At 54.9% G+C, this 27,110-nt stretch overlaps 13 protein-coding genes across 13 annotated transcripts in view; 10 read left to right on the top strand and 3 right to left on the bottom strand.

Annotated features, from left to right (window-relative positions):
• PHACADRAFT_257726 (uncharacterized protein) overlaps positions 1-199 on the top strand; it is a 2,040-nt gene extending 1,841 nt beyond the window's left edge. The window contains exons 4-5 of the mRNA XM_007396752.1: positions 20-95; positions 163-199. The gene's annotated coding sequence lies outside the window, so the exon portion shown is untranslated. The remainder of the gene's footprint in view (positions 1-19; positions 96-162) is intronic.
• A 503-nt stretch (positions 200-702) lies between these two features.
• PHACADRAFT_209933 (uncharacterized protein) lies at positions 703-3,052 on the top strand. Its single transcript, XM_007396751.1, has 2 exons — positions 703-1,890; positions 1,945-3,052. Exons 1-2 carry the CDS (start codon positions 1,261-1,263, stop codon positions 2,755-2,757), a joined length of 1,443 nt encoding a protein of 480 aa, XP_007396813.1. The 5' UTR covers positions 703-1,260; the 3' UTR covers positions 2,758-3,052.
• A 1,285-nt stretch (positions 3,053-4,337) lies between these two features.
• On the top strand, positions 4,338-4,692 carry PHACADRAFT_96367 (uncharacterized protein; the record flags this gene model as incomplete). The annotated part of the gene is made up of 2 exons (XM_007396750.1): positions 4,338-4,485; positions 4,550-4,692. 2 exons carry the CDS (start codon positions 4,338-4,340, stop codon positions 4,690-4,692), a joined length of 291 nt encoding a protein of 96 aa, XP_007396812.1.
• Positions 4,693-6,518: 1,826 nt separating this feature from the next.
• PHACADRAFT_174610 (uncharacterized protein) lies at positions 6,519-7,823 on the top strand. Its single transcript, XM_007396749.1, has 3 exons — positions 6,519-6,927; positions 6,986-7,361; positions 7,419-7,823. Exons 1-3 carry the CDS (start codon positions 6,600-6,602, stop codon positions 7,549-7,551), a joined length of 837 nt encoding a protein of 278 aa, XP_007396811.1. The 5' UTR covers positions 6,519-6,599; the 3' UTR covers positions 7,552-7,823.
• A 290-nt stretch (positions 7,824-8,113) lies between these two features.
• PHACADRAFT_257722 (uncharacterized protein) lies at positions 8,114-9,650 on the top strand. The gene is made up of 7 exons (XM_007396748.1): positions 8,114-8,242; positions 8,290-8,408; positions 8,469-8,628; positions 8,688-8,816; positions 8,868-9,006; positions 9,057-9,396; positions 9,447-9,650. The coding sequence occupies exons 1-7, from the start codon at positions 8,188-8,190 to the stop codon at positions 9,552-9,554; spliced, it is 1,050 nt and encodes a 349-aa protein (XP_007396810.1). The 5' UTR covers positions 8,114-8,187; the 3' UTR covers positions 9,555-9,650.
• A 309-nt stretch (positions 9,651-9,959) lies between these two features.
• PHACADRAFT_209929 (uncharacterized protein) lies at positions 9,960-10,572 on the bottom strand (the record flags this gene model as incomplete). Its single annotated transcript, XM_007396747.1, has 1 exon — positions 9,960-10,572. The coding sequence occupies exon 1, from the start codon at positions 10,335-10,337 to the stop codon at positions 9,960-9,962; it is 378 nt and encodes a 125-aa protein (XP_007396809.1). The 5' UTR covers positions 10,338-10,572.
• A 43-nt stretch (positions 10,573-10,615) lies between these two features.
• On the top strand, positions 10,616-11,939 carry PHACADRAFT_209928 (uncharacterized protein). The gene is made up of 6 exons (XM_007396746.1): positions 10,616-10,741; positions 10,810-11,073; positions 11,127-11,165; positions 11,219-11,464; positions 11,519-11,706; positions 11,763-11,939. Exons 1-6 carry the CDS (start codon positions 10,682-10,684, stop codon positions 11,875-11,877), a joined length of 912 nt encoding a protein of 303 aa, XP_007396808.1. The 5' UTR covers positions 10,616-10,681; the 3' UTR covers positions 11,878-11,939.
• A 675-nt stretch (positions 11,940-12,614) lies between these two features.
• PHACADRAFT_257721 (uncharacterized protein) lies at positions 12,615-14,536 on the bottom strand. Its single transcript, XM_007396745.1, has one exon. It carries the CDS (start codon positions 13,987-13,989, stop codon positions 12,844-12,846), a length of 1,146 nt encoding a protein of 381 aa, XP_007396807.1. The 5' UTR covers positions 13,990-14,536; the 3' UTR covers positions 12,615-12,843.
• Positions 14,537-14,838: 302 nt separating this feature from the next.
• On the top strand, positions 14,839-15,943 carry PHACADRAFT_257720 (uncharacterized protein). Its single transcript, XM_007396744.1, has 3 exons — positions 14,839-14,949; positions 15,014-15,298; positions 15,354-15,943. Exons 2-3 carry the CDS (start codon positions 15,073-15,075, stop codon positions 15,731-15,733), a joined length of 606 nt encoding a protein of 201 aa, XP_007396806.1. The 5' UTR covers positions 14,839-14,949; positions 15,014-15,072; the 3' UTR covers positions 15,734-15,943.
• A 630-nt stretch (positions 15,944-16,573) lies between these two features.
• On the top strand, positions 16,574-20,939 carry PHACADRAFT_257716 (uncharacterized protein; the record flags this gene model as incomplete). Its single annotated transcript, XM_007396743.1, has 16 exons — positions 16,574-16,690; positions 16,749-17,009; positions 17,060-17,377; positions 17,436-17,563; positions 17,618-18,028; positions 18,077-18,272; positions 18,327-18,437; positions 18,494-18,565; positions 18,626-18,811; positions 18,864-18,944; positions 19,003-19,444; positions 19,498-19,721; positions 19,772-19,865; positions 19,921-20,021; positions 20,073-20,520; positions 20,575-20,939. 16 exons carry the CDS (start codon positions 16,577-16,579, stop codon positions 20,625-20,627), a joined length of 3,240 nt encoding a protein of 1,079 aa, XP_007396805.1. The 3' UTR covers positions 20,628-20,939.
• Positions 20,940-21,017: 78 nt separating this feature from the next.
• PHACADRAFT_209924 (uncharacterized protein) lies at positions 21,018-24,770 on the top strand. Its single transcript, XM_007396742.1, has 11 exons — positions 21,018-21,990; positions 22,043-22,126; positions 22,175-22,306; positions 22,362-23,009; positions 23,062-23,304; positions 23,360-23,616; positions 23,664-23,773; positions 23,828-23,970; positions 24,021-24,208; positions 24,263-24,480; positions 24,535-24,770. Exons 1-11 carry the CDS (start codon positions 21,067-21,069, stop codon positions 24,690-24,692), a joined length of 3,105 nt encoding a protein of 1,034 aa, XP_007396804.1. The 5' UTR covers positions 21,018-21,066; the 3' UTR covers positions 24,693-24,770.
• A 389-nt stretch (positions 24,771-25,159) lies between these two features.
• PHACADRAFT_96414 (uncharacterized protein) lies at positions 25,160-25,619 on the top strand (the record flags this gene model as incomplete). Its single annotated transcript, XM_007396741.1, has 2 exons — positions 25,160-25,342; positions 25,395-25,619. The coding sequence occupies 2 exons, from the start codon at positions 25,160-25,162 to the stop codon at positions 25,617-25,619; spliced, it is 408 nt and encodes a 135-aa protein (XP_007396803.1).
• A 64-nt stretch (positions 25,620-25,683) lies between these two features.
• Positions 25,684-26,613, bottom strand: PHACADRAFT_257714 (uncharacterized protein). The gene has a single exon (XM_007396740.1). The coding sequence runs from the start codon at positions 26,465-26,467 to the stop codon at positions 25,922-25,924; it is 546 nt and encodes a 181-aa protein (XP_007396802.1). The 5' UTR covers positions 26,468-26,613; the 3' UTR covers positions 25,684-25,921.
• Positions 26,614-27,110: the final 497 nt, after the last annotated feature.

Raw genomic sequence — 27,110 nt, 5'->3', positions numbered from 1 at the left:
CAGGATAATCTCAACAGACCTTGGATGCTCGAGCCGCCACCCCACATTGAAGAACCCTTGCAAACTGTATGGACAGGCAGGAGTCGGTGCCGCAGCTGTCGCGCGTACGAATACATGTAGTCAGGTGCGCTGCAGCACGAGAGAAAAAGTGCATATACATACGTTTGTGACATATTGAGCTTAGCGAGACACGGCGGAGATACCGTTCGGAGGGAGTAAGCAGAGGCGGGGTATGGTGGTGACCAGGAGGAAGAAGCGGCGAGAACGGAAGACCATCGACGCCTTCTATATATGCAGTTTCATAAAAGGAAACTCGCCGGGAGTGACTTTAGGGGAGGTCGAAGGAATCTTAGTGGGCAGACGGCGTGGATGCGATGGGCGGCGAGAAACACGTCTCGGAAAGCGAGACGGGTGACGTCATGTCATAACCGAGATCTGGGCGAGCGACTCATGTCGTGTTTAGTGGTATCAGGATAGGATCCAACTTATAATAACATACCGGTCTGAGTTACGATTTGCAATGCAATACCAGTCAGGTATCGCGTGTCCTTGCATTGCCAGCGTTCGCCATCCTGTTAGGCGCTTGCCTGGCAACTCATCCCTGATCTATAACCGATTTTTTTGCTGATGGTTGGTAGAGAACGCTGAGCCTGTGAAGAAACTTCATCAGCGGCGCCTTCGAAGTGATGTAGAGTGCTCACGCATGATATACTTTTTTCCGGCCTTTTCTGTGTCCACACCACTGTACCTTCAAAGTCCTCGAATCTCGTCTCGGTTGGCTGTGCCGCCCTGACATGCAGCATCTTCGATCTTGCCTTCCGATGACAAAGGCACGAAGCGAGTCTCGCCGGGTCCATCATCTCTATCAGGAAACGCATCAAAGTTGACGAAATCCCACAAGGACCACCCACCTATTCGAAGAGAACGAAGGGTCCTCGGACCGCCTGTATAGCAACATATGACATTGCAGACCGTTCTTTGGCAGCAGCGCTCGGCGGCGGTCTCGGGGAGCTGACTTTTGTCTCGGTTTGTGCCACGGCATCTCCGGGGTTCGGAGTGCCCAGCAACTCAACCGCCATCCTCGACATCGGCGGCGTCGGGGATGAAGCTCTGAAGCTCGAAGAGGCAAGCGAGCGGTGCCGCCGTGGAGTGAGAGGGAGAGGGCGAAAGTAGCAAGACGGGGACGGGAGAGCGGATATCTGATTAGATCGGGCTATTTGGCGGTGAGATGCAAGTTCGAAGCAGGCAGGCAGGACAAGTATGCAGTCCATGGCTGACAGAACGACGATCAGAAACCGAGAGCCGTCAGTGAACAAAGCCGATGTCCAACAGCGGCCGTGCCCCTTGCTTCTGCCGTCCACTTCAACTCTCACCCCCTCGCAGCGGTGGCGGGCTCCGTCTCTCTCGACGCTCCCCTCGACGCCCTCGCCAGTCATGCCCGCCCGGACTCTCTCGTCCGACTCAGAGCTCTTGTCGCCGCTGCGGTACGCCCCTTACGTCCAGTCCCCCCCTCTCGACCTCCCAGAGCCTCCGGGGCACGCAATGCAGAACGTCCATCCTGCCCACGCCCACATCTCGTACCGTCCATACCCGCCTGCCCCGGCCCATGCGAGCCTCCAGCACTTTCACCATCGCGGGGCGACGCCTCATACACAGCAGGACTATGTATATCCCATGGCGCCACCCATGCAGCGCACTGAGGACTTGGCCTGGCGCGTGCATCCCGTCGTCCCGTCCCAATGGTCCCCGCACTCGTCTATTGCCTCTGGCTGGCTGCCCCATCCTCCACAAAGGGTCGCTCCCATGATGCTCCCGCCGCCATTGCTGCATAAAGTTTGGATACTCGACTGCCAGACCTGCGGCACTTTTTTGACGAACAGGGGCATGAAGGTGTGTCTACCTTTCGAATGTCATCGGAGGCTGAAGTCTGACAGCCTCCTGCAGGCGGTACTGCTGCTGCGCCCAAGCGTACCGCTATACTCAACAGATGCTCTGCCAATCAACTGCTCGCCGTACGCTGTAACGGCAGAGACAACCGCCGCCGCCGCATCGTCCAGCAACTCACACGACCAGGCACACCTCCCAGCCGTCGCCAGAACGTGTGAGTGTCTGACCCAGACACTTTGGTGCCAGGGGTGCGGGACGGCCGTCGGGTACATGATTGTCACCCCCTGCCTCCGCTGCACGTCCTCCATCACGCCGAACAACAGATCGACGAACGGGCACCGTTTCGTGTTTTACTCGGCGGAAATAATCGCTAGTGAACGACACTACGTTCCTGGCGAATGTGGCATCAACGTCGACGCTCAATCTCCCGATGCGGCGCCCCATCACCCGACGCCGGCGACGTCTCCGCCGCGACGCTCGCGGCACGCCTCCGGTTCGCCTCGGTCCCAGCGCCATGTGCGTTCGAGCGCCCCGGTGCCGCCGCCGCGCCGCCGCGACAGCTCGGCCTCGAACTCTTTCGTCGAGCCGCCGTCCCCGCGTTCAGACCGCTCGTCTTCTCCTCCGCCACTGATACCGCTGACGCCTCCTCGCGCTACGCACCATTCCCGGCCGGGGCGGTTGCGAGAAGGGGAAGTCGTCTTCTGGCACCATCTGGCTCGAAGCGGAGAAGTGCCTGCGGTCTCCGACGACCCTCGGGCGCGTGCTGCCACCGAGGACGAAGCCGCTGCGGGGTCTGACTCAGCGTCGAAGACTAAGGCGGAGGCCAGCCAATCGACGGCCGTCCGCGCGAAGATGATTGCGGGTCGCTAATATTCGAGTTTTCTGTGATACCCTTAGAGTTCATGAACGTCACGCCTTGAATGCGGATCTTGAACGATGCATACTACTCCTTCCGCAGTCTACATCCCACGGACTACCTTAGCATTGTCGCCTACGAATCACGACCAATTCCCATACCCCTCGCGTCCGACTCTTCCGTGTAGTGATCTTAAGCCTTATTCTGTGCATATACTTTTGCCATTGTATCATTTCTTCGTCGTGTATAGCTTTACTTCGAGGTTTACCCGTGTATCTAGCGATGTATAACAGCCATCGATACCCTCACTCTGTCTTCACCAGCCTCTGGGCTCGGGTGGCCGTGGGCGCTGCCAAGTTTGGATACCGACGATCACCGATGGCGACCCACGCGCCATTAACGCCGCAACTTGGACTGGCACAGGTTTGAGATGGCCTGCATCCAACTACATCGCTGCCTTTGCTTACACAGTCCCCCGAGCTACGCTGCTGCTACGCAAGCTTCAAGTATCGATATTCATCATCTTCAGGATAGTACCTTTGTAGCCGAAAAAGCTTTTGACATCTCTAAGTGGTCGATCAGTACCAGTGCCTGCTAACCGATTCATGCCATGAGCAGGAGACGCAAGAGCCGGTGAGTGTTTACCCTAATAAAGTGATCTGTGTTGTTAGTGGAACACTCTTTTTGGATGGTGATATGCGGGAAGGGGCTTGGCCATCGATGCTTGGGCCGACAAAGACATGCATCACGGCCATTGTGTCTTCAAGGCGTACCGTCTTGTCTCGTTCATACAAGCACGCTCTATACTTTCTTTCTTCTGACCGCGACAGTCGGCGTCCTTTCGAATATGACTGACGCTATTATGTACTACAGCGACCAGGAGCAGGTAAGGAGGAATCTTCCACTGTGTTCGCGATCGAGGATATTGACATGGACATGCGCAGGTTCAACCTGAGCGTGCGGTCCCTTCGTCGAAAGGTCCCTCTGAAGCCACTAGCGCCAGTCGTCGTGGCCATGCCCGTAATGGTCAGAATGCATCAAACGGGGGAACATCAACGCAGGCTATAGCCACCTCGACGACACAACGACACCCTTCACAGAGTTCCATGACCATGACTACTGAAGACGAACCTCTATACCTAGGTAGTCGGAAGATTGCCTCTTTGGCCAAAGGCAAACAAAGAGACCTCGGACAAAGACATCATATCGGCCACAGTGGCACCGAAGGGCACGCCGGCCGTGGCGACACGCCGCAGGCAATGGTCCAGTCGGACTCTGGGAGCTCGCAGGGGTCCACGCTGCCCGCATGGAGGGTCCCGGGGTACGTCCCTGAGCATTCGCAGCCGAGCATGCCGCCTGCAGGCAGCGTCACCTCGCAATACCCCGCACCAACACAAAACGGAACAGGTGAGAGCCCTACCTTTTTGCATGCTACTCAGCAGGCTGATATCGACCGTGACCAGCCCAAGCGGGGGGTAGCCGACAGCAAAGAGCTCAAACCAATGGTCATGCGACGCGTCAGGACCACCACCACCATGCCCGCCGGTCCAACCACGCCAGCCCCGCGGAGGCGTCTCACCAGCAGGACGCTGAGATGCTGACAGTGCTGATATACGATCACCGGTACAGCGACCACGGCATCGCAGAGATCTTTGTCCCCACGTTCCGTGCTGATAGTGCACTGTGGGTTGACGCCCGAGACGTTGTGGACCAGCTGCAGCTCTCCCCTGGCAAGGTCGACGGTACGTCTACTCGTCTCTCTCCGTACTCTTTCTGGATCTCATCGTGTTCGTCTGGTTTCTGTAGGGCCTGCTAAAGTATATGTGATGCGCGGAGGGTGGAAGCAGTACTTCCTCCGTGTTGAAGCGGACGGGCGGACCCTGTCTGGCCTGGCCAACCTCAAAGTCGAGGAGAACAGTGTACTGAAGATTAATGTTGATTATGTATAGCCACTATTGTATTAAATACACTTAATCTCTGATCTCATTTCCAGATTCCACAATATGCACCACATCTGAATCAATATCTTCCTCCTCCTGAGCAAGGGCCGCCGGCGCAGAGGGCTGAACAAGGATGGTCTACAAACTCTGGGACGACCCGCATGCAGGCACAACCTGTGTCAGTTGATGGTCATTATCACCAGCAGCTCCATGCGCAGAGCCAACCTCGGGCTTCAGCAGGACGTAAACGCAGACATAGGTCATCAGGAGAACCGTTTGCTGGCACCCACGAGACTGGCATCTGGGGCGACATCTCTGATGCGAGTCACATCGAGCATCCGCCTTCAAGCGGCGGGAGTCCGGCACCACCGTCGATGGCGGCCCATGCACTCGACGCGCGGGCGCGAGATACCTCTCGGCTACTGACGTCCCATACGAGTGTCGCACCACAAATCGAGCAGGGGAGCACGGCGGACGATGCGTCCTCCGAATCGCCTCACCCAGCTTCCACACCTCACAGTTCGACATCGATGCTACACTCCGCCAGAGACGTCTTCGGAGCCGAACCCGAGCCACGCGCGCCGCCCCAGACTCGTCCTGAGTCTGGATCCCCCATCGAGGTCCGCTCCCCGATGCTGACCGATCAAGCTTTCTCGCCAGCCGCGCCGTCGATTCAGTTCTCTCCTTCGCCCGCCCCTCCTCGGGCACCCTCGTCGTTGCAGTCGACGCCGGACTCGTCGCCGCCGCGCCCGCAAGCCAAGAGGCCGCGGTACGACCACGACGATAGCGACTCAGATCTCGACGTCGACGCGCCGCGCGCAGGTCAGCCACAGCGACCTACCATCACAACCGCGCCCGCACCCGCATCGGGCTTCGGCAGGTTTGCGAGCGGGGGCACGACGTCCAGCTTCGGCCAGCGGGCCGCGGGTTTCGGCGTGCCGAGTACGTCGTTGCTGACGTCTAGCGCCGTGCGCACGGTGGGCCCTGCCCCCGTGGCAGCGGCGGATGGCGTGACGCCGCACCTGCAGACGCTTCTGCGCAAGGAGCCCGCGTACGACGCGTTTCTCAAGGCGCGGAACGCCGCAAACCTTGGCATCTCGGAGCAGGTCGCGCACTGGCAGTACCTCAAGCGCACGCTCGACCTGTATGTCGGGCGACCTGTACCTGGGGATGTGCGGGAGGCGGCGGGGACGGCGATCACGAAGGTGCGTGGTTTTGTTTGCGTGTGGGCTCTTGCTGGGGCTGGCATGCGATAGTGATGTGTGGTCTCGGTGCAGGAACAAGTCGTGCGGGCGTTCTATGTCGTGCCGGTGACTCGCGCGGACGAGTACGAGGAGGCACTCGCGCTGACGGGCCTCTACGGGCCAGGAGGTACTCGTGAGGAGGACGCACGCGTAGTGCAGATGTACCACGAGCCGTGCCCCGTGACGTCGAACGTGCAGCTTGGACGATACCTGGCCTTACTCAGATTGGTGCACACTCGGTGGGAAAGTCAACATGGGTCAGCGTAATACTATCTGCTATCACCATAATACTCTGTGCCCTCAGATCTGCGTGCTTGGCAGTGCTGTAATCCGAGCCAAACTGTGCAGCTAGTGCCAATCAACCTCATTATTAATGGTTGGTCAGCCGCTACTAAGCGCTTCATTACATACTGTACATCGACCACATCTCTTCCGTCGGCCTCATTGCCCGAGTTGGATGCCCGCACAGTACTCCTTTTGGTTCGCCGCTCACCCTGAGATTAGAAACACCTCAGTATTAGTCAGCGCTAAGTCAGCGGAGGAGGCTTGGGACCAAAGCACGCAATAGCCACGCAACTCGGTATATATACACGGAGGGTCTGAGCTGTATCTCAGAAACTCACTTCAGACTTCTTGTACCACTGCTCGTCTACATACCTCGCCCACTTCGCCATGGCCATCTCCAATACCACCACTGCCGAGCTCGTCTACTTCGTGCCACCCGCTGATGGCTCGAAACCGTATAGCGATATCATGAAAGACATCAGGACCGACGAGGGGAAGAATTGGACTCAATCAATACGTCAGTTCGAGATTGAGAACCTTCGTGGCAAGGAGGACAGTGTCTCTCTCGACACCACCGGCTTCGGCTTCTTCCGGCACCCGCAGAAGTACACCGCATTCACAGACGATGCCGAGATCGAGAGGGAGTACTACCCCGAGAGCATTGAGCTGGTGAAGAAGCTCACAGGCGCGAGCAGAGTGGTCCCATTTGATCACAGTACGCTATTCGCGTCTTAGCACACCTTCCATGTACTGACTGCGGATGATCTGCTCAGCCGTCCGCCGTCGTCGTCCTGGCGAGCTTGACGACAGCCCGCAAAAGCGTCAGCCCGTGCCCCTTGCACACGTCGACCAAACCAACGAATCTTCAGTGGCGCGTGTCCACCGCCACCTCCCCGCGAGCGACGCTCCCGAGCTCCTGAAGCACCGCTTCCAGATCATCAACCTCTGGCGACCGATCAACCACGCCGCGTGGGACTGGCCCCTCGCGCTCTGTGACTATCAAAGCATTGACGTCGAGAATGACTTAGTCCCCTCCACGCTCAAGTACCCCGACCGCGAGGGAGAGACTCTGAGCGTCAAGTACAACCCGAACCACAAGTGGAAGTACTTGAAGGGTATGGAGCCTGACGAGTTTGTGCTGATCAAGTGGTACGTCGTGCAAATCCTTCACCATGGTGAACCCTCGAAGCTGACTGCAGCACGCAGCTTCGACTCGAGGCAAGATGGGAAGACTGCCATTCTCACCCCTCACACCGCCTTTGACGACCACAGCAAGCCCGAGGGCGCGCCGCTGCGGGAGTCGATTGAGCTCAGGTTGCTCGTTTTCTACGATGATTAGAAATTCAGCGCAAAATATGTAGAGTTGTGCTGCGATCTGTAGTACTACAGAGGCTCCTACCGCGCTTCGTCACTTTATAGCTGTCTGGGTTCTGGGCCTTGAAACAACCAGTATAAATTGTACACGATTATAATTCTATGCTCAACTTGTATATCATGCTTTAATTTTGCGCGCGAGAGCGAGTACTGGCATAATTTCGATGTAACAACTGCGTCATGGTCCCCCAAAAAAAAACGGCTGACGACGTCAGTGACTTCGTGGCGCTTTCGGCCATCACCGGAAGCGTAACGTCTAGTTTCACGTGGCCTTGGTACAAGTGAGCAGTCCCTGGAGGTTGAAAGGAGACGTAGTCGGGCTAAAGTCAGGCAGATGTCTGCTCGAGCGGCGGTCGCGAAAAGTGGTCCCAGACTTGCAACGGAATGAGGTACAAAACGGACAAGAATAGGAGATTTGCGCCAAGATGTCCAAATTCGGATAATTAATAGCCGAAATCAGCGTAATTCGATCCGGAAACGGCACAAATCTGCCGGCGCGCTCCTAAGGGTTGCGTCCGTGCCTCTCGCCGTCGCGCAACACGTCCGTCTCGCCGTCGTCACCGTCGCAGCCAGCCATCGCTGTCGCAGAGAAAACTGTAGAATGGGCGTCGTTGATTTCCTTCCGTTCAGGACTACTCCTGCGTCGCATGTCTTGGGTAAGGGCATCTTCTCTGAAATACGTCACGTCCCTCACCTATACCAGTGACGGACTACCCCGTTTTCACCACTTTTCTCCTCGCCTTGGGTGCGCTCACGTTCGGAAAGTTCGTGTTCAAGTTCGCAGGAGTGTTCTTGCAGACGTTCATTCTTCCAGGAAAGAGTGTGAGTAGTATGACTATAAGTTTGGGGCATGCTGTGACAAAGCGTGTTTATTGTCCGCAGCTCAAAAAGTATGGCGCGGGCAAGGGAGCATGGGCTGTGGTCACTGGAGCTTCTGAGGGTATTGGACGCGAATATGCCCTGCAGCTGGCGAAGAAGGGTTTCAACGTCGTGGTTTCTGCGCGTAACAAAGTTGCTTTAGATGCCCTCATAAACGAAATCCGTGCGTGACTCGGCGAATACCCTGATAACACGTCCTAAATCAACACTACTTCTATTCAGAATCTATTGAGGTGTCAGGCAAGAAGATGCAAGCCTGCGCTGTGGCCATGGATTTCTCGAAGGTTGATGACGTCGCTCAATGGTCTCGCTTTGAGACGGCTCTTGAGGGCCTCGACATCGGTGTTCTCGGTGAGTCTGCGGCATTCATTACTCTGCTGTCTCGCGCTCACAGGATGGTAGTCAACAATGTTGGAAAGTCCCACTCGTTCCCCAGTGACTTTGTTGATGCCCCTGTGGATGAAGTTGACAGTATCATCGCTGTCAATGTTAACTCGCTGCTGAAGGTCACCCGCATTGTCCTTCCCGGTATGATCAGTCGGTACGTGTCGCCCCAAACATACCGCAGCAGCCGCTGAACGCTCTTGCCAGCCATCGGGGCCTGATTCTCGCGAGTGCCTCCTTCGCCGGCGTCTCTGTCGTCTCTCCCATGCTCGCACCGTATGCTGCATCCAAGGCCTTCCTGGCAACCTTCAACTCCGCGCTCGGTTCCGAGGTCAAGGGCAAAGGCATCGACGTCGAGACCGCCAACACGCACTTCGTCATCTCGAACATGTCAAAGATCCGCAAATCCACCCTGCTCGTCCCGCCGCCGAAGCTGTACGTCAAGGCTGTCCTCGCGAAGATCGGCCTGCCCTGTGGTGCGCTTTTCACCGGCAGGCCTTTCACTAGTACCCCGTACTGGAGCCACGCGCTCTTGGACTGGTTTATCGTACGGACACCCTGTTCTCTCCGCAAACTGTTGGCTTACCGTCTGCTTAGCATGTACTTGGCTGGAGGTCTGCTATCGCGGGCGTCGTCCACAACATGCACCGCGATATTCGCAGGCGTGCCCTCAGGAAGCTCGAGAGGGAGGCTAAAAAGCAGTGAACACGTCTGCAATATCGGTTGGTTCCACACGTGTCTCGATAAGTGATTAGCCCTGGATCTGTATACCCAGTGTGATGCATAATATATTAGTGCCGCATCTTGCAAACACTTGAGTGGAGAAGACTATTTGACTTTGCATTTAACTCAAGACGTTATAGTTACGATAATATCTTCGTGTCACGCATATAAAGTCCACTCACTTGTGTCGTCAAAGGATGGCAACTCTACTGTCGCACTAATAGATACATACAAGACTGACAAGCACAGCTAGGTTACATGGCGGGAAAAACAAGTCAGGGCAAGGACAATCGGTTTGACTACGAGATATGGGAGGGTCACTACCGTCCTGTTAATCTTAAGTAAGCGGTCGTCGTGTATAGTCTCTCATCGGACACACTCACCCAGTCACAGGACCACCTGCTGGACGACAGTCTGCGGTTGAGCGGCAAGCTTGTCGATACCGCTCGCCAGCGCGGCAACCAGTGCCTCGGCGGTTTTGCCCTGGGAATTCTTGATCCAGACGGTTAGGCCGGCCGCCAGGTTTGAGAACCCCGGGAAGATGATGGTGTACGACACCATGTTCTGCGTGCCCCTCGTCTGGGTTCCGTACAGGATCCCTAGGTGGTTCGGACAGGGTATGTCCAGGGGCTTGCTCCGCTCCGTGTCGCTGAGTCTCACATCCAGGGTGAAGTACTTGCGGTTCTCGGCCTTGGCTAATGTGTAGGCCCGGACGCTGGCGGAGAGAGCCTTGAGCTGTGCGGGCTCGACCTGGGGAGCAGGCATGGCAGCAGAAGTATTCAACAGTGGAAAACGAGAGAAGTGGTTGAAGGCTGAGGGATGCTATCCCTGGGGGGTCGGTTATATAGGTCTGCAGCTTGGCCCCTGCTGAGTTCCGGCGGCCTGCGGGGGTAAGACTTATCTTTGGCTATTTTTTTGATGCCTTTCTTTTCAGTAAGATCCCTTTGTCGTGCGTTCTGCTTCACGCTTTCGGCTGTGAGTCTGCCGCCACTCAATTTTTTGCCACTCGGCCACCGCTCATTTCTTCGGTCTATATAAACTGGGCCGGTGTCGGTGGCTCTTGTCGTCACCTTCTCTCCCAACTTCGCTTACAGCGATCCGAGTACACAATGGCCGAAGACCACGACTGGACCGAAGACGAGCTTTGTCACCTGCGTGCTCGAGACCTGGTACATTATCCTTTGGATCTTGCAAGCGTTCTGTCTTTCTGCCTTGTCGTCTTCTAATCGCGGATCAGGATCGGGCCAACCGTGTTCAGCTGTGGTATGTCCCTGGCGGCCCCGACATGGTGGTGAAGTCACTCGACCTTAATTCGACCGAGCTCGCTATCCTGAAGGTCCTTCTCGGGCACCGCTCCCCAAACAACCGTACCATCCCGACGGAATTGCTCCCCTGCGAACAGACATGTCTGGCGCTGATGCCAGCACTCAACCGCACAACCGGCTACGGCATTTGGTTCTTCTTTGAGAGGATCATCCAGTTTACTCATGATCTCATAGAGGTGGCCTCCTTCGCTGTGGTTGAGACAAATGCTTCGCTTAATAATTGTTGTAGGGGATTGAATTCATGCATTCTTTGGGCATCGCGCATTGCGTACGCATCGTTCCTTGTCAATGTGATATCCTTCTCATTTTTTGGCCGTTTAGGATGTCCACCCGAATAATATTGTGCAGGCTGTTCCCGCCGAGCAATATACGCCGTCAGTAGAAGCTGGGCGAATCTACCTGATCGATTTCGGTATATCTCGTGTCATGTCTGCGGCGCCTGCATCGCTCAGGGACGAGGCCATCGAGATCCAAGGCCACTTCACGCCTCCGGAGGGACGCGACGCGGCAGAGCCGTATTCTTACGATGTCTACTGTGTAGGATCCGCCATTAAAGCTGTCTGTCGAGTATGCAAGGCTCTACGTCAAGCATCGTGCTTCCCCACTAATCCTAGTTTCCAGGACACTGCGAACAATCTCTCAAGGGCCAATCGTGTACCGCCGTCGATGCGGGTCTTTGCAGAGGCCTTGACGGTGGTCGAACCATCTCGCAGGCCATCGATACGCCATGCCAGGATGATGTTTTCCCTCCTCCGACGCTGGCTAATGCTAACTCGTTGGGTCCATTGGCTTCTCCCAATTCCGCATGCGTGCGTCTCATCTCCCGTACTGGTGGTATCCGCTCCTGACCAAGCTGCTTCAATAGGGACCGAGTCGATTTTTATGGCTGGGAATTCATGTGTCGCATCGTGCTCTCTGCTGCCAGAAGACCACGCCAGCAGCCCGAGTTCCCTACTCCGGTACAGGACGAGGCCGACTAGACCCCCGCTTATATGTGCACTTCTAGTATAATCTTAATATTGAATGCGACACCTTCTCTACATCGCTACGTGTCATCTGACGAGAAGTGGAGATGCGGCATTTCCTATCGAGGTGAAATTGTGGCGCACAGTCGTCCTGGTTTGCATTCTCTATATGTCAGTGTCTCGAAGCAATTGGACCAGCTGGCCTGTGTCATGTATAATCAATTTCTCTTCCCAGCGAAATGCCGTTCATAGCAGCTGATCACACTAATTGGGAGCTGAGAGTGCACGTACGGATGGTAGTCAATGAAGTATCCGAGAGCCCTCCCGAGAAGCATGCACGGTAAAAGCGGTCTAGACAGGGTACGAGCGGGGCACTACCTTCCGCATGGAGTTTTCTTGCAAGTGGTGGAGGTAGAGCTGTCCTCGGAGCTTGCACTAGTGGAGTGCTCGTGTGACGGAATGGCCACATTGGCTTCTTCTCCCTAGTAGCTAAGCGTCAGTATTACACATTACGGTACGTAAACCCACCTGCTCATGTCGAAATATATCTAGATCCTGCAGGTGACCATAGCTGGAACTTTAGTGATGTGCGGGCCAGGGCTCAGAGCCGTGGTCACAAGGACAGTCCGGCGCACTGAACACGAAGGCTTCAGCGGCAGGAAGTTGGTGGGAATGATGCACGCAGACAACCTTGTGCGACGTCATCGGAGGTTACTGGCTTTTGCCGGGAAAGCTCTCGGGAAAACATCCGCAGGGAAGTACCACATGCATCCCCGGTACATCATTATGGTCATACTTTCCGTTGCAGCTACAGCATGTGCTCTCGGATGGCGGCTAGATATAGGTCTAAAAGCTCCGTAGATCATCTCCTGACGAATATATAATGGTACATAATATTATACAGTGAACCCCACTGATCCCAGCAGAAAGTATCTTGACAGCGCTGCCGTCATCTATTCCAAGGGGATAAAGAACGCATGCTCATTGAAGAGTGCCATCTGCTGGCTGCCCGGGCTGCATAACAGGCGTCGCTCTTGGCATTCGATGCAACCACGGTGCCACAGGAAGAGGTGCTGGCTCTCTGACTTCGGTCGCCGGGGACGGAGGCCGAATGTATCGTGGGGTGGGGGACATGGACTCGCGTAACTCTGGGGGAGGAATGTGCCTTGTGGCCTCGACCCATTGGTGAATGCGATCAGGTTCATCCTGAGGCAATATTAACGCTACCGGCGGTGTCACAGAAAGGAAACTTACCGATGACACATAGCTGTCCCTGTCCTTCTCAGCGTCCAGGAACTTGTCAAATGCCTCCATGGCATGCACACGCTCCTCACGCCTACCGCGTTCATAGCCTTCTTTGAAGCCGTCATCAAAGCCTACTTGCTTGCCTTCCTCGAAGCCGATCAGTCGGCCGGAGGCAACACCCTCTGTCCTACCGGCGTGTAAACCCTCGTCCTTGCCCTCTTCCAGACCCTCGGTATAGCCAGCCTCATACCCCTCCGCTCGCCCATCGTCAAACCCATCATCTCTGCCGTCATCGTAGCGTCTGCGGATCTCGAGCCGCATCCCCTCGAGACGGCCCTCTTCCCTCGCCTGCCACTCGCGCAGCGCTTGCTGGGATTTGCGCGCTATGTCTCTGGCGTCCGCAGCGGAATACTCAGCTTCGCTCTTGAGCCGCTCGAGCCGCTGAACGTCTGTTTCTGCACGACGAGCTTCACGCTCAGCAGCCTCCGCGAGCATTCGATAACGTGTAATCTCTTCGCGGGCACGTGTGGCCTCGAGTTCGGCGTGATGCCTCGCAGCCTCCGCGGTAGTAGCACGACTGAGAGCGTCGCGGGCACGGCCCTCTGCCGCACGCGCACGCTCCTCTGCGCTTTCCGCACGGCGCATCTCGCCCTCGAGACGGTCGCCCGTCGCGCGGAGGACGGCCTTCATGTGGTGCACCTGGCGCTCCTCCTCGGCAAGGACAAGGGTCAGCACGCTCGCCGCGTCGCTGTCCTTCTTGGGCCTGCGCACATCCTTGCTGCGCTCGCGCTCACGAGACCCGCTTCGTTGGGAGCTGGCGGAGGCCCTGCGAGATTTCTTCGGCGCGATCAGAGAGCGCAAGATACCTGGGTCCTGCAGCATGCCACTTAGCGGCGTAGGCGTCGAGGTTACCTCCTTTAGTTCAAAAAGTGGGTCCAGGAGGGCGCTATTCCTGCGGAAGTCATCTAAGCTTCACGCTGCAGAAATAATAGGACTTGAACTTACTCGAGATCAGTGTAACTACTGCCAGGAGAACGCTCCGACAGCTCAGCTGTCCTAGACATCGTAAAAGGACCTCTATACGAAGAATATGTAGCTCGTCGAAAGGAGGGTACCAGCCCACACGTTTAGCGGGTGCGGTGTGAGTGCAGGTTGCAAGTCTTAAAAGGGACGCCTGCGGAACGACATACGTGGATAATCGGACGAGTCCATGCTGCCTGCACGTGTTGAGGCCTTGATGGTAGATACCCTCGAGATATCCTTATCCTTCGACGAGGCCCTCGGGGAGGGTGGTAGGCAATAAAAGATTGCCGAGCTGCTGTGACAGACACGGAGCGCTACCAAACCGCCAAATTGTCGAAGCGCTCATCGTCGAAGGCGTGAACCTGAACCGCCATGTCCAACCGATGTGCTCCGCCACGTAGGTCATCTGCTTCACATGCGTTAACGTAACTCATACAAGCTTGGAAAGTTTGGCCCTGCATTTCCTGGTCTGCGGTTCATGACGGTATTGAGTCATCCATACGTGTACTCCGTTGGCATGTCATTTAACACTAGGCTCCTTCCGGCAGTAATGTCGAGTGATGTGTCGAAGTCGGAGAACAGGGGCGATTCTTATAAAGGTAATGTTTGTGGAGGGACGTGAGAAACTTAAAAGCGGTCGTGTGGTCATATAGCCCACTTTTCGCGACAGCCTACAAGCAGACCAACCCTCCGTTCAACCCCCCCTTTGCTCTATGAGCCACCTCAACGTTAAACTTCCTCCTCTTCGGACGGACACTGCTATCGCGTTGAATCGCCTTCAGCAGGATGGACGTCATACTGGCCATTGTGGCGGCACTGGCGAGTGACTCTTTTCTACCATTTATTTTGAGTTTAGCTCACCGGGTAGCCGTTCCGGATCTAGTAAACCCTTTGGCTTTGCCGCCCCCGAGCCCGGTCCCGGCAATTACAGGTCATGACCTCATGGCCATGTTTCCCCCGAAGTCGCCGCAGACGGTGCGCATGGGCAGCGCAGCGAGCTGCACCGTCTTCGCCCAACAGGAGCGGGCTTTTCTCTCGAGCCCGCCAACGGCGCGGGGCTTGCCGAGACACGACTCAGGCACTACGGACCGTGTGGAGACTGTTCATTCGGCGAAGATGAGCGCGCCACAGAGCTCAGCCCCTTCGCCGACGGCAGCAACCCTAAGCGGTAAACGTGTCCACAAACTGGCAGTGATCAGATGCTAAGGGCAGTTCACGCGCAGGGGATAAGCTTCCTGATGGAAAAGACGAGCGAGAGGTTACGGCAAACAATGATCGTCGCCTCGCTGGATACGGTCTTTCTTCTCAGAAGGGCCGCGCTAGCATGAAAGACTCGGGAATGCGGCGGTCTCGCTCTCGTGCATGCTCCGATGCGGCAAAGAACCAGGGTGCGCATGACACTCTCGCCTTCGGAGCTCGGCATCCCAAGCAGCCCGTTGACGAAGCCTTGCCTGTTGCTGACTGCCTCGGGAGCAATGGGAAGCCATCCATAACCGCTATTCACGCTCGCCGGCTCGACAGGGAGACAGGCCTCACTTTCATCGAAACCAACTACAAGAAGGGTAACGAAGCTCCATTTGTATTCGTGAACCAGGTTATGTGACAACTCGCTCGAATGCTCTCGCCTGAAGGGGGGCCAAACACTGAAACGTCCTATGTATCCGTGCTTTTCTCCATCCTCTGTAAATATTCTTTATGCATGTCAGTAACCGCTGATGCATGCCTGCGCCTGCGTGTATCCACGCTCTGTGAGTCTTCAACACGGCTTCACACTGTAGTAGACGAGTCTTGTAGCCCCAGTTAGAATTCCATTCGTATCCTTTCTACAGCACCTTCCCCATGCAGGCGATGACGCATCGTTTTACGATGACGCATTGCGTGTGATGGCGCATCAGATGCGCCACGCCGCGCGCGCTCGAAACATTAACATTCAAGCGCCGAGAGGCCATGGATTAGCGCCTATCAGCTGTCTTCACCCGCGACCGAGGGCACTTGGGTCGAACCACCTCGTCTACCACACGGTGCCGAGACCTTCAGAATATTTATTCTTCAACATATCTGCACCTCTTTCTGCGTATTTCGTTGCTCATACCCTGCAAACCCTGTTTACAAGGAACACGGCGCTCAAGCCACTATTGTGCTAGTAACACCGTCTCAGAGTCCCGGATTTGGCCCGCTCGAAGCACAGAATGGAGTCAACTGCAAATGGCATCCAGTTAATGGCAAAGCATGACGATGAGGAGACCAAGCGGCAGAAGAGGATAACATTAAAGGAGCTCAATGTCAAGCAAGCGGGCAAAGGTACGTGACTGATCCTCGTCTGCTGCGCCGAATTTCTGAACGGCATACAGAACCCTTGAGGAACCTGGACTCGTCCTTGAAGCGTAATACAGCATTCACAAAGCGGCTGAGGCAATCCTTAGGCACAGAGAATCATGATCAGCTGATGAAGGATGTCGAGGCGTTATCCCTCGAGAAGTACGTGGACGAACTCCCCGCAGGAGTGGTAGAGGGCATCTCTCGGTGCAAAACTGAGAAAGATGTTTGGAGTGCGGTAGAGGTGCGCGCTGGTACCCGATGGTGTAGTCCTTGTAGCCAACTCCTGGTGCCACACCTAGGTCATCTCGGCACTACACCGCCGTTTCCCTACAACCTTTACGCCAGCCCTTATCAGTGCCTTCAGTGCTGCGCTAACCGCACCCTCAAAGGCTGCTATGGCGGCGTTGAATCAAGAGCAACGCGAGAAGGAGGATACTGCCCGAGTGACACGACAGCGGCCTGTTCTGCGTGTATGCGCTGAACTCGCCCTTGTCGGAATTATCAGGGATTCACCAAACAGGAGCGGTGGAGAATGGATCATGAAAGTCGTTAGGGAATTGGTACGTCCTGTGTATCCTCCAGACAGCTGTTTTGCTATAGGTGCTTGCAGCTTTCAAACGATCCGACACTTTCGTCCCTTCCCCTGCTGTCAACTTTCCTCAAACCATATTCTCGCCCTTACCTCGGACTTGTACCACCATCGTCTTCCAAGCAAATATCCGCAGCTTCTGAGCCTGGAACTCTGTCAGAGGTGACTACTAAGGAAGCGAATGCTAAGGAGGACGGCAACATCTTGGCCAATGGTTCCGCTGCGCCAGCGATCAAGGAGGAAGATGAATTGGTCGAGAAGGACATCCGCGATCGTTTCAAGAAAATGTGTGAGGGCTACTTCGACAATGTCTGCAAGAAGCTCGTGATCGAACATAACGTCAGTCGAGGCTGTGTGCACCCCGAACCACGGAATTCATACTCGCTTTCTTCTTTAGAGGCTGCAAGAACAAGACAGACGGAACCACGAGGCATACATCCGGTCGGGAGAGATCTTTGAAGACAGGCAACAGGCGTACGAGAAGATGACCAAGAGCTATGAGAAGCTGCTCGCAAGTTGCCAGACGTACGTTTCCGTTGCGCCACCATGCTGTAGCATGTATCCATCACCCCTTTTCAGGCTGTCCGAGCTGTTGTATCTTCCCGTGCCGAAGCTACAGACTGCGTCACACAAGGCCGACTCTATTCAGATCGGTTCTAACACCGGCAGCTTACTCGGGGCCGACTCAGAGTTGAATGACGACATACGCGGCGGCAAGTGGGAAGACGAAGAAGAGCGCCGGTTCTTCGAGGATATCATTGATCTTAAGGACTACGTGCCCCGCGGCGTGCTCGGCATCGAGGACGAGGACAAAGATGATACGCACGGCGAAAGCAAGGAAGAGAAGGAGCAGAAAGAGAAGGAACGTGTCGAAGAGGAGGTTAGGAAACTGGAAGAAGAGCTCGCGGACATGGAAGTGAACGACAGTGTCAACGGCGCCTCCGCTCTGGAAAAGGGAGACGAAGAAGAGGGCGCAGAGGACGATGACGGGTAAAGCAATCTCCTTGTCTAGTTGTCCTGACTGAACTTAGTTGTCAGGGCGGCCACACCTACTCCCGGGTCGCCCAAGATATCGCCCCCTGGCACGCCGCAGATGGCTCCGCAAGGACCCTCACAACTGCTCACAGCCCTCCTGGCTCGCCTTCCAGATACAACAAATCGCGCCCTCATCGACCAGGCGGCGGTCGACTTCGCTTTCCTCAACTCCAAGGCTGCCCGCAAGAGGCTTGCCAAGGTATGTCACGTCGTCTAAGTCTCTGCCATTTACTTCCTCATGTATGCGCCGCAGTTCATGAGTCAGACACCGAAGAACCGTCTAGATGTCTTGCCTCATTATTCGAGGCTAATTGCGACTCTCAATAAGTATATGCCAGATATTGGCTCTGAGTTGGTCTCCGTGGTGGGTCCGAATGTCCGGATCCTCAGTATGCCACGCTCACACCCACATGATGATAGCTTGATGATGAGTTCCGTTATCTTCAGCGCAAGAAGAATGTCGTGAAGGAGCTTGCAGACGTGCGACGCAAGGTCAGAACCCTACTTTACTGTGAGTTGCTGGACTATCTCAGCTGACCGGCGCCCCGCTAGAACGTTGCCTTCCTTTCCAACCTCACAAAGTTCAAGGTCGTGCCGCCGCACGTGATCCTGCACATGTTCAAAGTTTGTCTCGACGATTTCTCAGGCACGAATATCGAAAACATTGCGATGCTACTGGAAGGCTGTGGGCGCTTTTTGCTGCGCAGCGACGAGACAAGGCAGCCGTTCAGCAAAATGGTACACTCGGCGATTTCGTTGCGTCTCAACGACGTCTAACTTTTGTTGGCAGGTCGAGCTCATGAGGCGGAAGCAGAGCATGCAACATTTAGATCAGCGTCAGCTGCTACTCCTTGAGAATGCGTACTATCAGGTGCGCATGCGTACCTGTTCCTGTGCCACGCCGGCTTTCTCACGAGAACCCTTGACAGTGTAATCCGCCTGAGCGCACAGCCATTCCACAAAAGGAACGCACGCCAATGGAGCTCTTCATCCGTCACCTGATCTACGACGTCCTCACGAAGAAGACGATCGACAAGGCGTTACGCTTGATACGCAAGCTCGATTGGAACGATCTGCTCGTACAGAAAACGCTGCACAAGGTGTTTACGAAGCCCTGGAACATCAAATATGGCAATATTGCGCTCTTGGCGATGCTTACGTACGACCTCCAACGGTACTACCCTGCGTTCTCGATCGCCGTCGTCGACCAGATCCTCGAGGATATTCGGCGTGGTCTTGAGCAGAATGTATACAGCATCAACCAGAGACGAGTTGCGGCGTTCAAGTATCTCGGCGAGCTGTATATCTACAGGCTCATCGGGTCGAGTATCATCTTCGACACACTTTGGACACTTGTTACCTTTGGTCATCGTATGTCTACTATCTTGTCTTCGCGCCAACTGCTCGTCTGACTGTTTCTGTAGCTGAGGGCAGGCCATTACCTGGCCAACCGTGCCCGATCGACATGCCAGACGACTTCTTCCGCGTTCGACTCGTCTGCGTGCTCCTCGACACCTGCGGGATGTGCTTCGATCGCGGCGCGCAACAGAAGAAGCTCGACAACTTCTTGACGTTCTTCCAGCGATATATCCACTGCAAGGATCCGTTGCCAATGGACATCGAGTTCATGGTTTCCGACTCACTCGAGGTTAGTGATATATAATGACAAAACTCGGCAAAATTCTAAGGAATTTATAGGCGATTCGTCCAAGGATGACACTCTTCAAAAATTTCGAGGAGGCTGCGCTGGCCGTCGACGAGATATTCAACACTGCCTTGCAGGACGCCGGAGGTAAGTTACATTTGAAGCCGCAAATAGGAGCAACGTTGACCTCTTCATTCTGTAGTAGCCACTGGTGAAGACAGTGGTGATGAAGAGGACGAGGAAGGTAACGAGAGGAGAGAAGGGCACGAGGATGAAGATGTCGAAGCGCCGAACGATTCACCGGTAAGCTGGCCGCATTTCCATGTTATCCATGTAGTCTGATGACATGATTAGGTTGACGAACGACCACCATCACCGGATACCTTTGTCTTGAAAGCTTCGACCACGCAGGAGAACCTCGGCCCGTCAGAAGAAGACACGGCCGAGTTCGAGAAGGAGCTCGCGAAGATGGTCACTGATAACGCCGAGTCGCGGAAGGTGGACAAGAAGACCGCCCTCGCTCTTTGGGACCAGACTGTTCCGCCGCCAGTCCTGCGCAAGAAGCGCGCCGAGGATGCTGAGGAGGTCCAACCGAATGCCGCACAAGAGCCTAGCGTGATGAAGTTTACACTGTTTACGAAGCGTGGCAACAAGCCACAGACGCGCGAGCTCGCTATTCCTGCCGAGTCTGCTCTGGCAGTCCAGACGCGTACAGCACAGATGCAAGACAAAGTGGAGCAGCAGCAGCTGAAGAGGCTGGTTCTGAATTACGAGCAGCGCGAAGAGGCCGAGGAATTACGAGGTAAGGTTGATCTTTCCCAAGTGTACACTCTGCTCATCAAACGTCTTCTCGTAGCCTTGGAGGCACGCAACCGCGCCGGAGCCATCAAGATTCGTTACGTCGGATAGTGCTTAGCCACTCGGTTGCTATCGCCCGTTTGCAGCGCCCAGCACGATCTCTCAGGTTGAGGCCTTCTGGGGCTCCATTGCCCTGGCTCAAAGCCATTCGCATGCGAGCATGCATCGGCTTGATGGCTCCCCAATGCCTCCGCCCAACATGGCTAGTATAGACTCGTACCTGCAAGTCCTAGACGGTCCGCACTCTGTCCCTTGACTGCACTCTTGTCTAGGATGACTTCTCTCCCTCGGCGGAGAATAGTATACGTGGTTATCGTGTAGTTTTCACCTTTGTATCGTTGCACATATTCAGTGAGAAATGTTTAATGTAGCAAAATGACTATTTGGCTCCAGCCGAGCGCCTAGCGCGTTAAACAGGCATCCTCCCTTTCTCTCGCTCTTCCACTTTCGACGTGCACCACCGCATCCTGGCGATGGTCAGCGAACGTCTATGGAGGACGAAGATGATTATGACAACTATTTCCCTCCCATTGATCTGAGCGCACAAGTGCTTGCCGAGCTCGACTCCGTTGAGCGCAAGTTTGCAGCGACACGACTGGCCAAAGAACCTGAAGAGCCCCCAAAACCACCACCTCGAAAGAAGCAGAAGATACAACACAGCAGCCAAGAGGACAGCCAATACGACTCGGTACCGATTGTTCTAGGTTTTGGTGGAAATTATTTCACCCAAGGTCGCGAAGAGACTAATCAGCGACGCGACCCGCCTATACCCCAGCAGACGAGACAAAGCACTGCCATTCACACGAGACCTGCACCTGCGAAAGCATCTCCCAGCTATGTATCATCTCCTGAGGCTCCGCTTCAGCCGATACAAGAGGCGCAAGCTCAGCAGTCGCGCGCATTGCAGCCTGTTAGACAGTCCAGTACACCCATGTTAAATGGTTCCCCGCAAGTCGCGTCCCGGATGCAGACACCACAAGTCGTGGCTCACTCGAAGCAGAATACCTGGAATCATCGATCTCCGAGCAACAGTGCAGTGGCAGGTCCATCAAGGCCGTCGCCTGAACCTCTGTCTGCCGGACAATCCTACGCCCAGGGACAACGACCGCATGCCATACAACAGCTTTCCCGCCAGAGTTCTGTATCTGTTACGGTACCTGCTCGTCATACGCACATGGCCCCTGTCAATGCCCAGAATCAAGTTGAGCACCAGGTACAGCGGAATTCGAACGCACCCGTCATGCAGGCCCGAAATAAACTGCCACTTGAAGCGCAACCGCTAAGCCCTTTAGACAGGCAGTCTTCTAACAATACCCATGTTCCCCAGCAGAGCGCACGGCCTGTTCATGGCGGCAAGAAACCTAACCACGCCTCCAATCTGGAGTTGAGCATCCTGAGGGCACAGGTCGCAGAAGTACGTGCACATACGCGTCATTTTGTGCTATGTCGTTGATATCTCTTGATAGCTCCAAAGCAGGGTAGAAGTCGCGGAAGAGGCGCGATATTTGAAGGAAGGCGAAGTAAGCATACTCAGGGCCGGTATCACGAAAGTGAGTGCGTGCAGACCCATGTTTATGCCACTCGCTAACCTATTACAGCATACGCAAGATCACATGGCTGAGATTGCACGTCTTCAAGCTGCAAGAGAAGCTGCGGAGGCCGCAAAATTGCAGCTTGTGAAGGAGCAGAAGGAAGAGGTCGAACGACTCAAGACTCAGTACACCTTCCGTGTATGTGCTCATTCTACTGCCGTCGGTTTACTCTCACCTATCATGCGCTTCTCAGCAACACGAATTGGAGACCTCTTCGCGTAAGCCACCATGGTCTGCACAAGCCAAGAAGATCCAGAGCCGACCTATTGGCTCCCCGATCGGGACACCTCTGCAGATGCGCGCATGGAATCCTCCTCGGATCGCCCAGCCGTCAAGTCAAGTAGCGCAGACCCCTCGAAGACCTCGCTTTGGTGAGATAATTGTCAGCCCAAAGTTTGCTCATCCGAAGATGCTATTGCCCCCACCCGGTCCGGTCCTGCCTGGTTGGCAGAATTCGTTCGCGCCGTCCGCCAAGCCAGCATCGCAGTTGGCAAAAGACAAGGGCAAAGGGCGTTTGCGGGAGCCGACAGTCGCCGAAGATGACGGACAGGCATTCTTCGCGCCCGCCTCTTCACCCCCGAGTCCAAGTCCGTTCAAAGAACATCGCCCGCTGCCCGATACTACTGCGGTAGAATATGTCGCTGTATCGTCAAAGTCGCCTGCGTCGGCCCCAGAACCTTCAACCCAGGCACCACTCCCTTCAGAACAGGAAGACGAGGACATCAAGATAGACGTTAAAATGGTGGACGACGAGATGGAAGGCTTCAAGACGGAGGACGTCACTGCCGGGACGCAAGAGGAGGAGAGCCATGAGATCGAATCACCAAACTGGCGAGACGAAGTATGTCTCCGCCATGCTCTAAATGACGCCGTTCACTCATTATTTGCCTCAGTTCCAACGTCTACTGTTCGCGCACCGTGCACCTGGATCAGATATGCCAACCTTGCATTCACTGCTCAATTCATCCATACCAGCCTCGGCGGCGGCAGACCTACAAAAGAAGTACACATCGATTTGCGCAAAGGTAATGGAGCATCTGGGGTTGTCATTTAGACTAGGAGATTGGGACGCCTACATTCAGATATTCTCTAATATCATCGCCGAACTGGCCTGCATTCTAGCCACAACCGCGGTGGTGTGTATCCGATCATATACTTTTCGGCTGAATGGCGCACTGATGAACTTCCTAGCTCTCGCGGCTATCTGCTCTGTTCGATTTGCTCCGAACGCTATGTTACACGATCCCTTCTTTCACTGTCGCATTAATGACTCCGCCCGCTGACAATGCATCGCCACGTATTCTGACCGCAATATGCGACGTCATACGCACCTATGGGGAATACGCAAAAATGGCGGAGAATGCTGACGAGCGTAATGCGCTGGTACAGTTAACATTTTCCTTACTGGAAGCATTGGCATGGAATATCCCAGAAGACCTAGTTTCCCAGTACGTAGTTTTGAAGAAATATGATCCATTCACTCACCCTGCTTCAGTTTGTCGATCGTCATCCGGCGTCACGAATTTATGTCTATATTTATTACTCGCAACCAGCCTGTGGGCATAATGACGCACTCGGTGAAACTGCTTGCTTTGCTCGCAACGCGTGAGACCAATATAAGCTTCGCCGTGACAAATCAGAGCTAACCTCTCTGGATAGATCCTACTCTCTTCCGTCACCTGCTGTCGCCACCAGAGAAAGGGGAGAGCGAAGAAGCTCAGAGCAAAGACCTCGGGAATCGGCTCTTTCGCATTCACTCGCTGTGCTACTGTCTCATAGAGCCCTGTCGAGATGGTCCGGAAGTAAGCCGTTCTGCTCTTGACAGTCTTGATACTCACACTCTATCGTACAGCACAATGAATTGAAAGATGCGATCATGACATTCTTCACCACGCTCTCACTCGCGCATCCGGATGCGCTCACCATCTTACTAAAATCTCGCGCCCTAATACCATCTGTCATCATATACCTATCTAACTTAGCCACGCCGATCTGGGAAGAGGACGAGGAGCTGGTGTCTTCGCCAGAGGAGGCCTCCCGGTTAGTGCTTCTCGCCGTGTGGCAATATCTTGCGTAAACTAATATTCATCCCAGTCTTGCCAGAAAGATCCTTCGTGCTATTGCCCTGTTATATTATCTAATATTTACACCCGACCCACCGTTCGACCTTCGACATCAGTTGCATCGGCCGCCTGCACGTCACCTGATGTCCATTGCCCATGTCTTCACAGTCACTATGAGCCGCATAGGCTACACGAGCCTTCCTAGCTGGCTGAGTGAGGAGCAGAGGTCTATACTCTCGCAAGCAGTCGGTGAGAGATGCCCAGTCATATTATATAACTCGTCTCAAGTCATCTCGTGCGCAGGCATGTCGAAACTGCTTCTCGAGCAAGTCGTTGACGGTCCTGAACTGGACGCCATATGGACTGCGTTCCATGAAGATGATCCCCCGGCCGGAGGTGGGGATGAAGACGAGGAAAACGAAGCCCGGCTGCTGCACCCTGCTGAGGACACCGACCAGTAACATATGTTCTCATTACTCGCGCGACCCCGTAATACATAGATGTTCTTGGTTTGCCGAATGCATCTTCCTAGGCCTGGACGGACCGACCCTTATGCAGCTGCTACAACGAATGGGCGTGAGTCGCAGGGCTTTAATTACAAATCTATAGCCAAAGCTGAAAGAGACGGACTACGGCAAAGCGACTCGAAGTGTAAGCACAGAATGCTGAGTGACTAGATACCGCGCTGCAGCCGAGAGCGATATCGAAGCGCACCCTCTCGGCATCGTGTATCGTATATCGTCTCATTGCGATTATCTCCTCCCCAGTGCATTAGGCCCGCCCGAAGGGACGTGTCATTGCTCTGACAAACACCGACAGAATGTCAGTCGCGGGCGAAAGGGTATATAATACCTGTAGAGTGCATGCTTCGCTGAGCGTACAAGAACATACACAACCCTGTCACACGTCGTTCAGGCTTGATCATACAATGTCTGCGACGATCTCAGAGCCCACGTCCACCCTCCGCCAGGACCGCGTCCGCGCAGTCGCACTCATGTACCCAAAGGAGGGCGTTTCCTTTGAGGAGTTCGACAAGTACTGGCTTGAAGAGCACAGCAAAGTATTCACGTCTATCGCCATCGTGAAGAAGAATCTTACGAAGTACGAGCAGGTACACCCGTTGTTTCCTCGTCACACGAGCTCAAAGCTGACACGAGACACAGTTTCACTTCAACCCGACAGTAAACCAGGCCTTGCAAACCCAGGGCTCTCCGGCACTGCCACACGCCGGGATGGCCATCTTCGAGGCCGAGTCGTACGAGAAGCTCATGAAAGTCTTTAAGGACTCAGAGTATGTGCGCGTCGTCATGCCGGACGAAGAAAAGTTCTTCGATCGCTCGAAGAGCACGGTCCTCACTGGTCCGTTCGCGACTATCTTCGGACAATGAAAAAGGTAGGTTTCCTCAGGAGGTACAGGCCACAGAGAGACTGATCCGGTAAAGTTCGACTGTCACCAGAAAATCCGGAAGAAAATCAAAGCCGTCAATCATGTTCGCGCCCCGTCATCCACGGGCGGCAGCTCCTCTTCAACCACCGAGCCTTTCGTGTTTGTGTCTCGGGTTCGAGATTGCGCGCGGCGGCCGTTTGTCTCGTAGATAGGATGCAAGTTTCGCCTCGAAATTTATTGCTCAATCGACGATGTACCCTTAGCTTTAGTCGGCGCAGATTATTAGTACACGCACATTGCATTTTAGGGGTCAAATACCTCAGCAGATGACGCGTTATGTGACGTGCGAACCTCATCGACCCAGTCCGTAGTGGGTCGCACATCGACGCCTCCGAAGTTCTCGAGCCAGATCTGCCAGAGACATTCAGCCCAGTTCGCCGGGCGTGAAAGACCAAGGAAGAACCGTTCTGTGCACCAGACAGGATTGTCGCGCCCCATGAGCACGGGCGACAGAGGCGAGAAGGGAAATGTCGTTCGACCACGCAAGCTGAAGACGACAGGCTTGTCAATGGAAAGGCTAGAAGATGATGAGACCGGCCGTTGGAAACTTTTCGGAGGCACGACGGAGAGGTTTCCTGGAAATAAAGCCACCGTTGAAGTCTGAGCGAAGACGCGAGCGAGGTTCAAGTACGCGTTCGGATTCCCAGTGGTCCCAGGCGCGAGGTATAAGACGTGCGCGGAAAGCTTATGCTTGGTCGAGGATATCCGGCGAAAGCCTGCCAGTTTTTTAACTAGCTCTTGCGATTCCAAGGATCCTGGTACAGTAGCGATGGTGACAAGTACTGACATTGGTCCTACCCATGGCGTTGAAAAACGCAAATAAGCATTTCTCTGCGCGGAACGCACCTTTCCAGCGAGAAGCCCACACGGATAATGCATCAATATTTGCAGCTTCAGTCCATAGACAAGCAGTAACAGAGCCAGTATCCACGTCTGCTCGCAGGACGTGAGGATCCAAGGCGACTGGATGGGGGTAGATCGACGTAAGCTTGGTAAGGAGGTGGTCCATCGGTAAGGGCTGCAAAGGGGACACCTCCTGCATAGATCCTAGAGCGTATAGCACGTCGTCAGGCGAGACGTAGTCGTTATCTTACATCGGTGACTTACGTGTGGGTTTCAGGGTCACTTGGTTAGACATAGGGCTAAAGAAGAGTCCACAGAACAATTGCCAAGAAAGAAAGCAGACGCAAAAACCACAGTAGAGAGCCAAGAGCCATCTGATCCGATTAGACAGTCGTTTCGAGAGGGGCTGAAGAGAAGCGTTCAAGAGTCCGGGGCCAGCAACAGAGGCCCTTCTAGGTTTCCAAGACGCTGTGTCGCTCAATAGAGAGAGTCGCTTGCCATTGTCGCCACTAGGTCGTAGCAGATGAGGCTCAGTGCTGGGGAACCATGAGTCGACGCCGGTCATCTTCAGCCGTATGGATGGCTTTCT

This window comes from Phanerochaete carnosa (genome assembly GCF_000300595.1).
Source record: "Phanerochaete carnosa HHB-10118-sp unplaced genomic scaffold PHACAscaffold_6, whole genome shotgun sequence".
NCBI classification, from domain to species: domain Eukaryota; kingdom Fungi; phylum Basidiomycota; class Agaricomycetes; order Polyporales; family Phanerochaetaceae; genus Phanerochaete; species Phanerochaete carnosa.
Note: the sequence above shows the minus strand (reverse complement) of the source record. Positions and strands in the feature narration are given on the sequence as shown.

What these genes read in the sequence shown, in the direction of transcription:
- PHACADRAFT_209933 (XM_007396751.1), top strand. Translation starts at nt 1,261, where the DNA reads ATGCAGTCCATGGCTGACAGAACGACGATCAGAAACCGAGAGCCGTCA. An exon ending in TGACGAACAGGGGCATGAAG is followed by an intron (nt 1,891 to 1,944) that starts GTGTGTCTACCT and finishes AGCCTCCTGCAG; the next exon opens with GCGGTACTGCTGCTGCGCCC.
- PHACADRAFT_174610 (XM_007396749.1), top strand. Translation starts at nt 6,600, where the DNA reads ATGGCCATCTCCAATACCACCACTGCCGAGCTCGTCTACTTCGTGCCA. An exon ending in AGTGGTCCCATTTGATCACA is followed by an intron (nt 6,928 to 6,985) that starts GTACGCTATTCG and finishes TGATCTGCTCAG; the next exon opens with CCGTCCGCCGTCGTCGTCCT. An exon ending in GAGTTTGTGCTGATCAAGTG is followed by an intron (nt 7,362 to 7,418) that starts GTACGTCGTGCA and finishes TGCAGCACGCAG; the next exon opens with CTTCGACTCGAGGCAAGATG.
- PHACADRAFT_257722 (XM_007396748.1), top strand. Translation starts at nt 8,188, where the DNA reads ATGGGCGTCGTTGATTTCCTTCCGTTCAGGACTACTCCTGCGTCGCAT. An exon ending in TCATTCTTCCAGGAAAGAGT is followed by an intron (nt 8,409 to 8,468) that starts GTGAGTAGTATG and finishes TATTGTCCGCAG; the next exon opens with CTCAAAAAGTATGGCGCGGG. An exon ending in CTTCCCGGTATGATCAGTCG is followed by an intron (nt 9,007 to 9,056) that starts GTACGTGTCGCC and finishes CGCTCTTGCCAG; the next exon opens with CCATCGGGGCCTGATTCTCG.
- PHACADRAFT_209928 (XM_007396746.1), top strand. Translation starts at nt 10,682, where the DNA reads ATGGCCGAAGACCACGACTGGACCGAAGACGAGCTTTGTCACCTGCGT. An exon ending in ACCTGCGTGCTCGAGACCTG is followed by an intron (nt 10,742 to 10,809) that starts GTACATTATCCT and finishes ATCGCGGATCAG; the next exon opens with GATCGGGCCAACCGTGTTCA. An exon ending in CTTCTCCCAATTCCGCATGC is followed by an intron (nt 11,707 to 11,762) that starts GTGCGTCTCATC and finishes CTGCTTCAATAG; the next exon opens with GGACCGAGTCGATTTTTATG.
- PHACADRAFT_257721 (XM_007396745.1), bottom strand. Translation starts at nt 13,989, where the DNA reads ATGCTGCAGGACCCAGGTATCTTGCGCTCTCTGATCGCGCCGAAGAAA.
- PHACADRAFT_257720 (XM_007396744.1), top strand. Translation starts at nt 15,073, where the DNA reads ATGGCCATGTTTCCCCCGAAGTCGCCGCAGACGGTGCGCATGGGCAGC. An exon ending in GACGGCAGCAACCCTAAGCG is followed by an intron (nt 15,299 to 15,353) that starts GTAAACGTGTCC and finishes GTTCACGCGCAG; the next exon opens with GGGATAAGCTTCCTGATGGA.
- PHACADRAFT_209924 (XM_007396742.1), top strand. Translation starts at nt 21,067, where the DNA reads ATGGAGGACGAAGATGATTATGACAACTATTTCCCTCCCATTGATCTG. An exon ending in TGAGGGCACAGGTCGCAGAA is followed by an intron (nt 21,991 to 22,042) that starts GTACGTGCACAT and finishes ATCTCTTGATAG; the next exon opens with CTCCAAAGCAGGGTAGAAGT. An exon ending in CACCAAACTGGCGAGACGAA is followed by an intron (nt 23,010 to 23,061) that starts GTATGTCTCCGC and finishes TATTTGCCTCAG; the next exon opens with TTCCAACGTCTACTGTTCGC.
- PHACADRAFT_257714 (XM_007396740.1), bottom strand. Translation starts at nt 26,467, where the DNA reads ATGTCAGTACTTGTCACCATCGCTACTGTACCAGGATCCTTGGAATCG.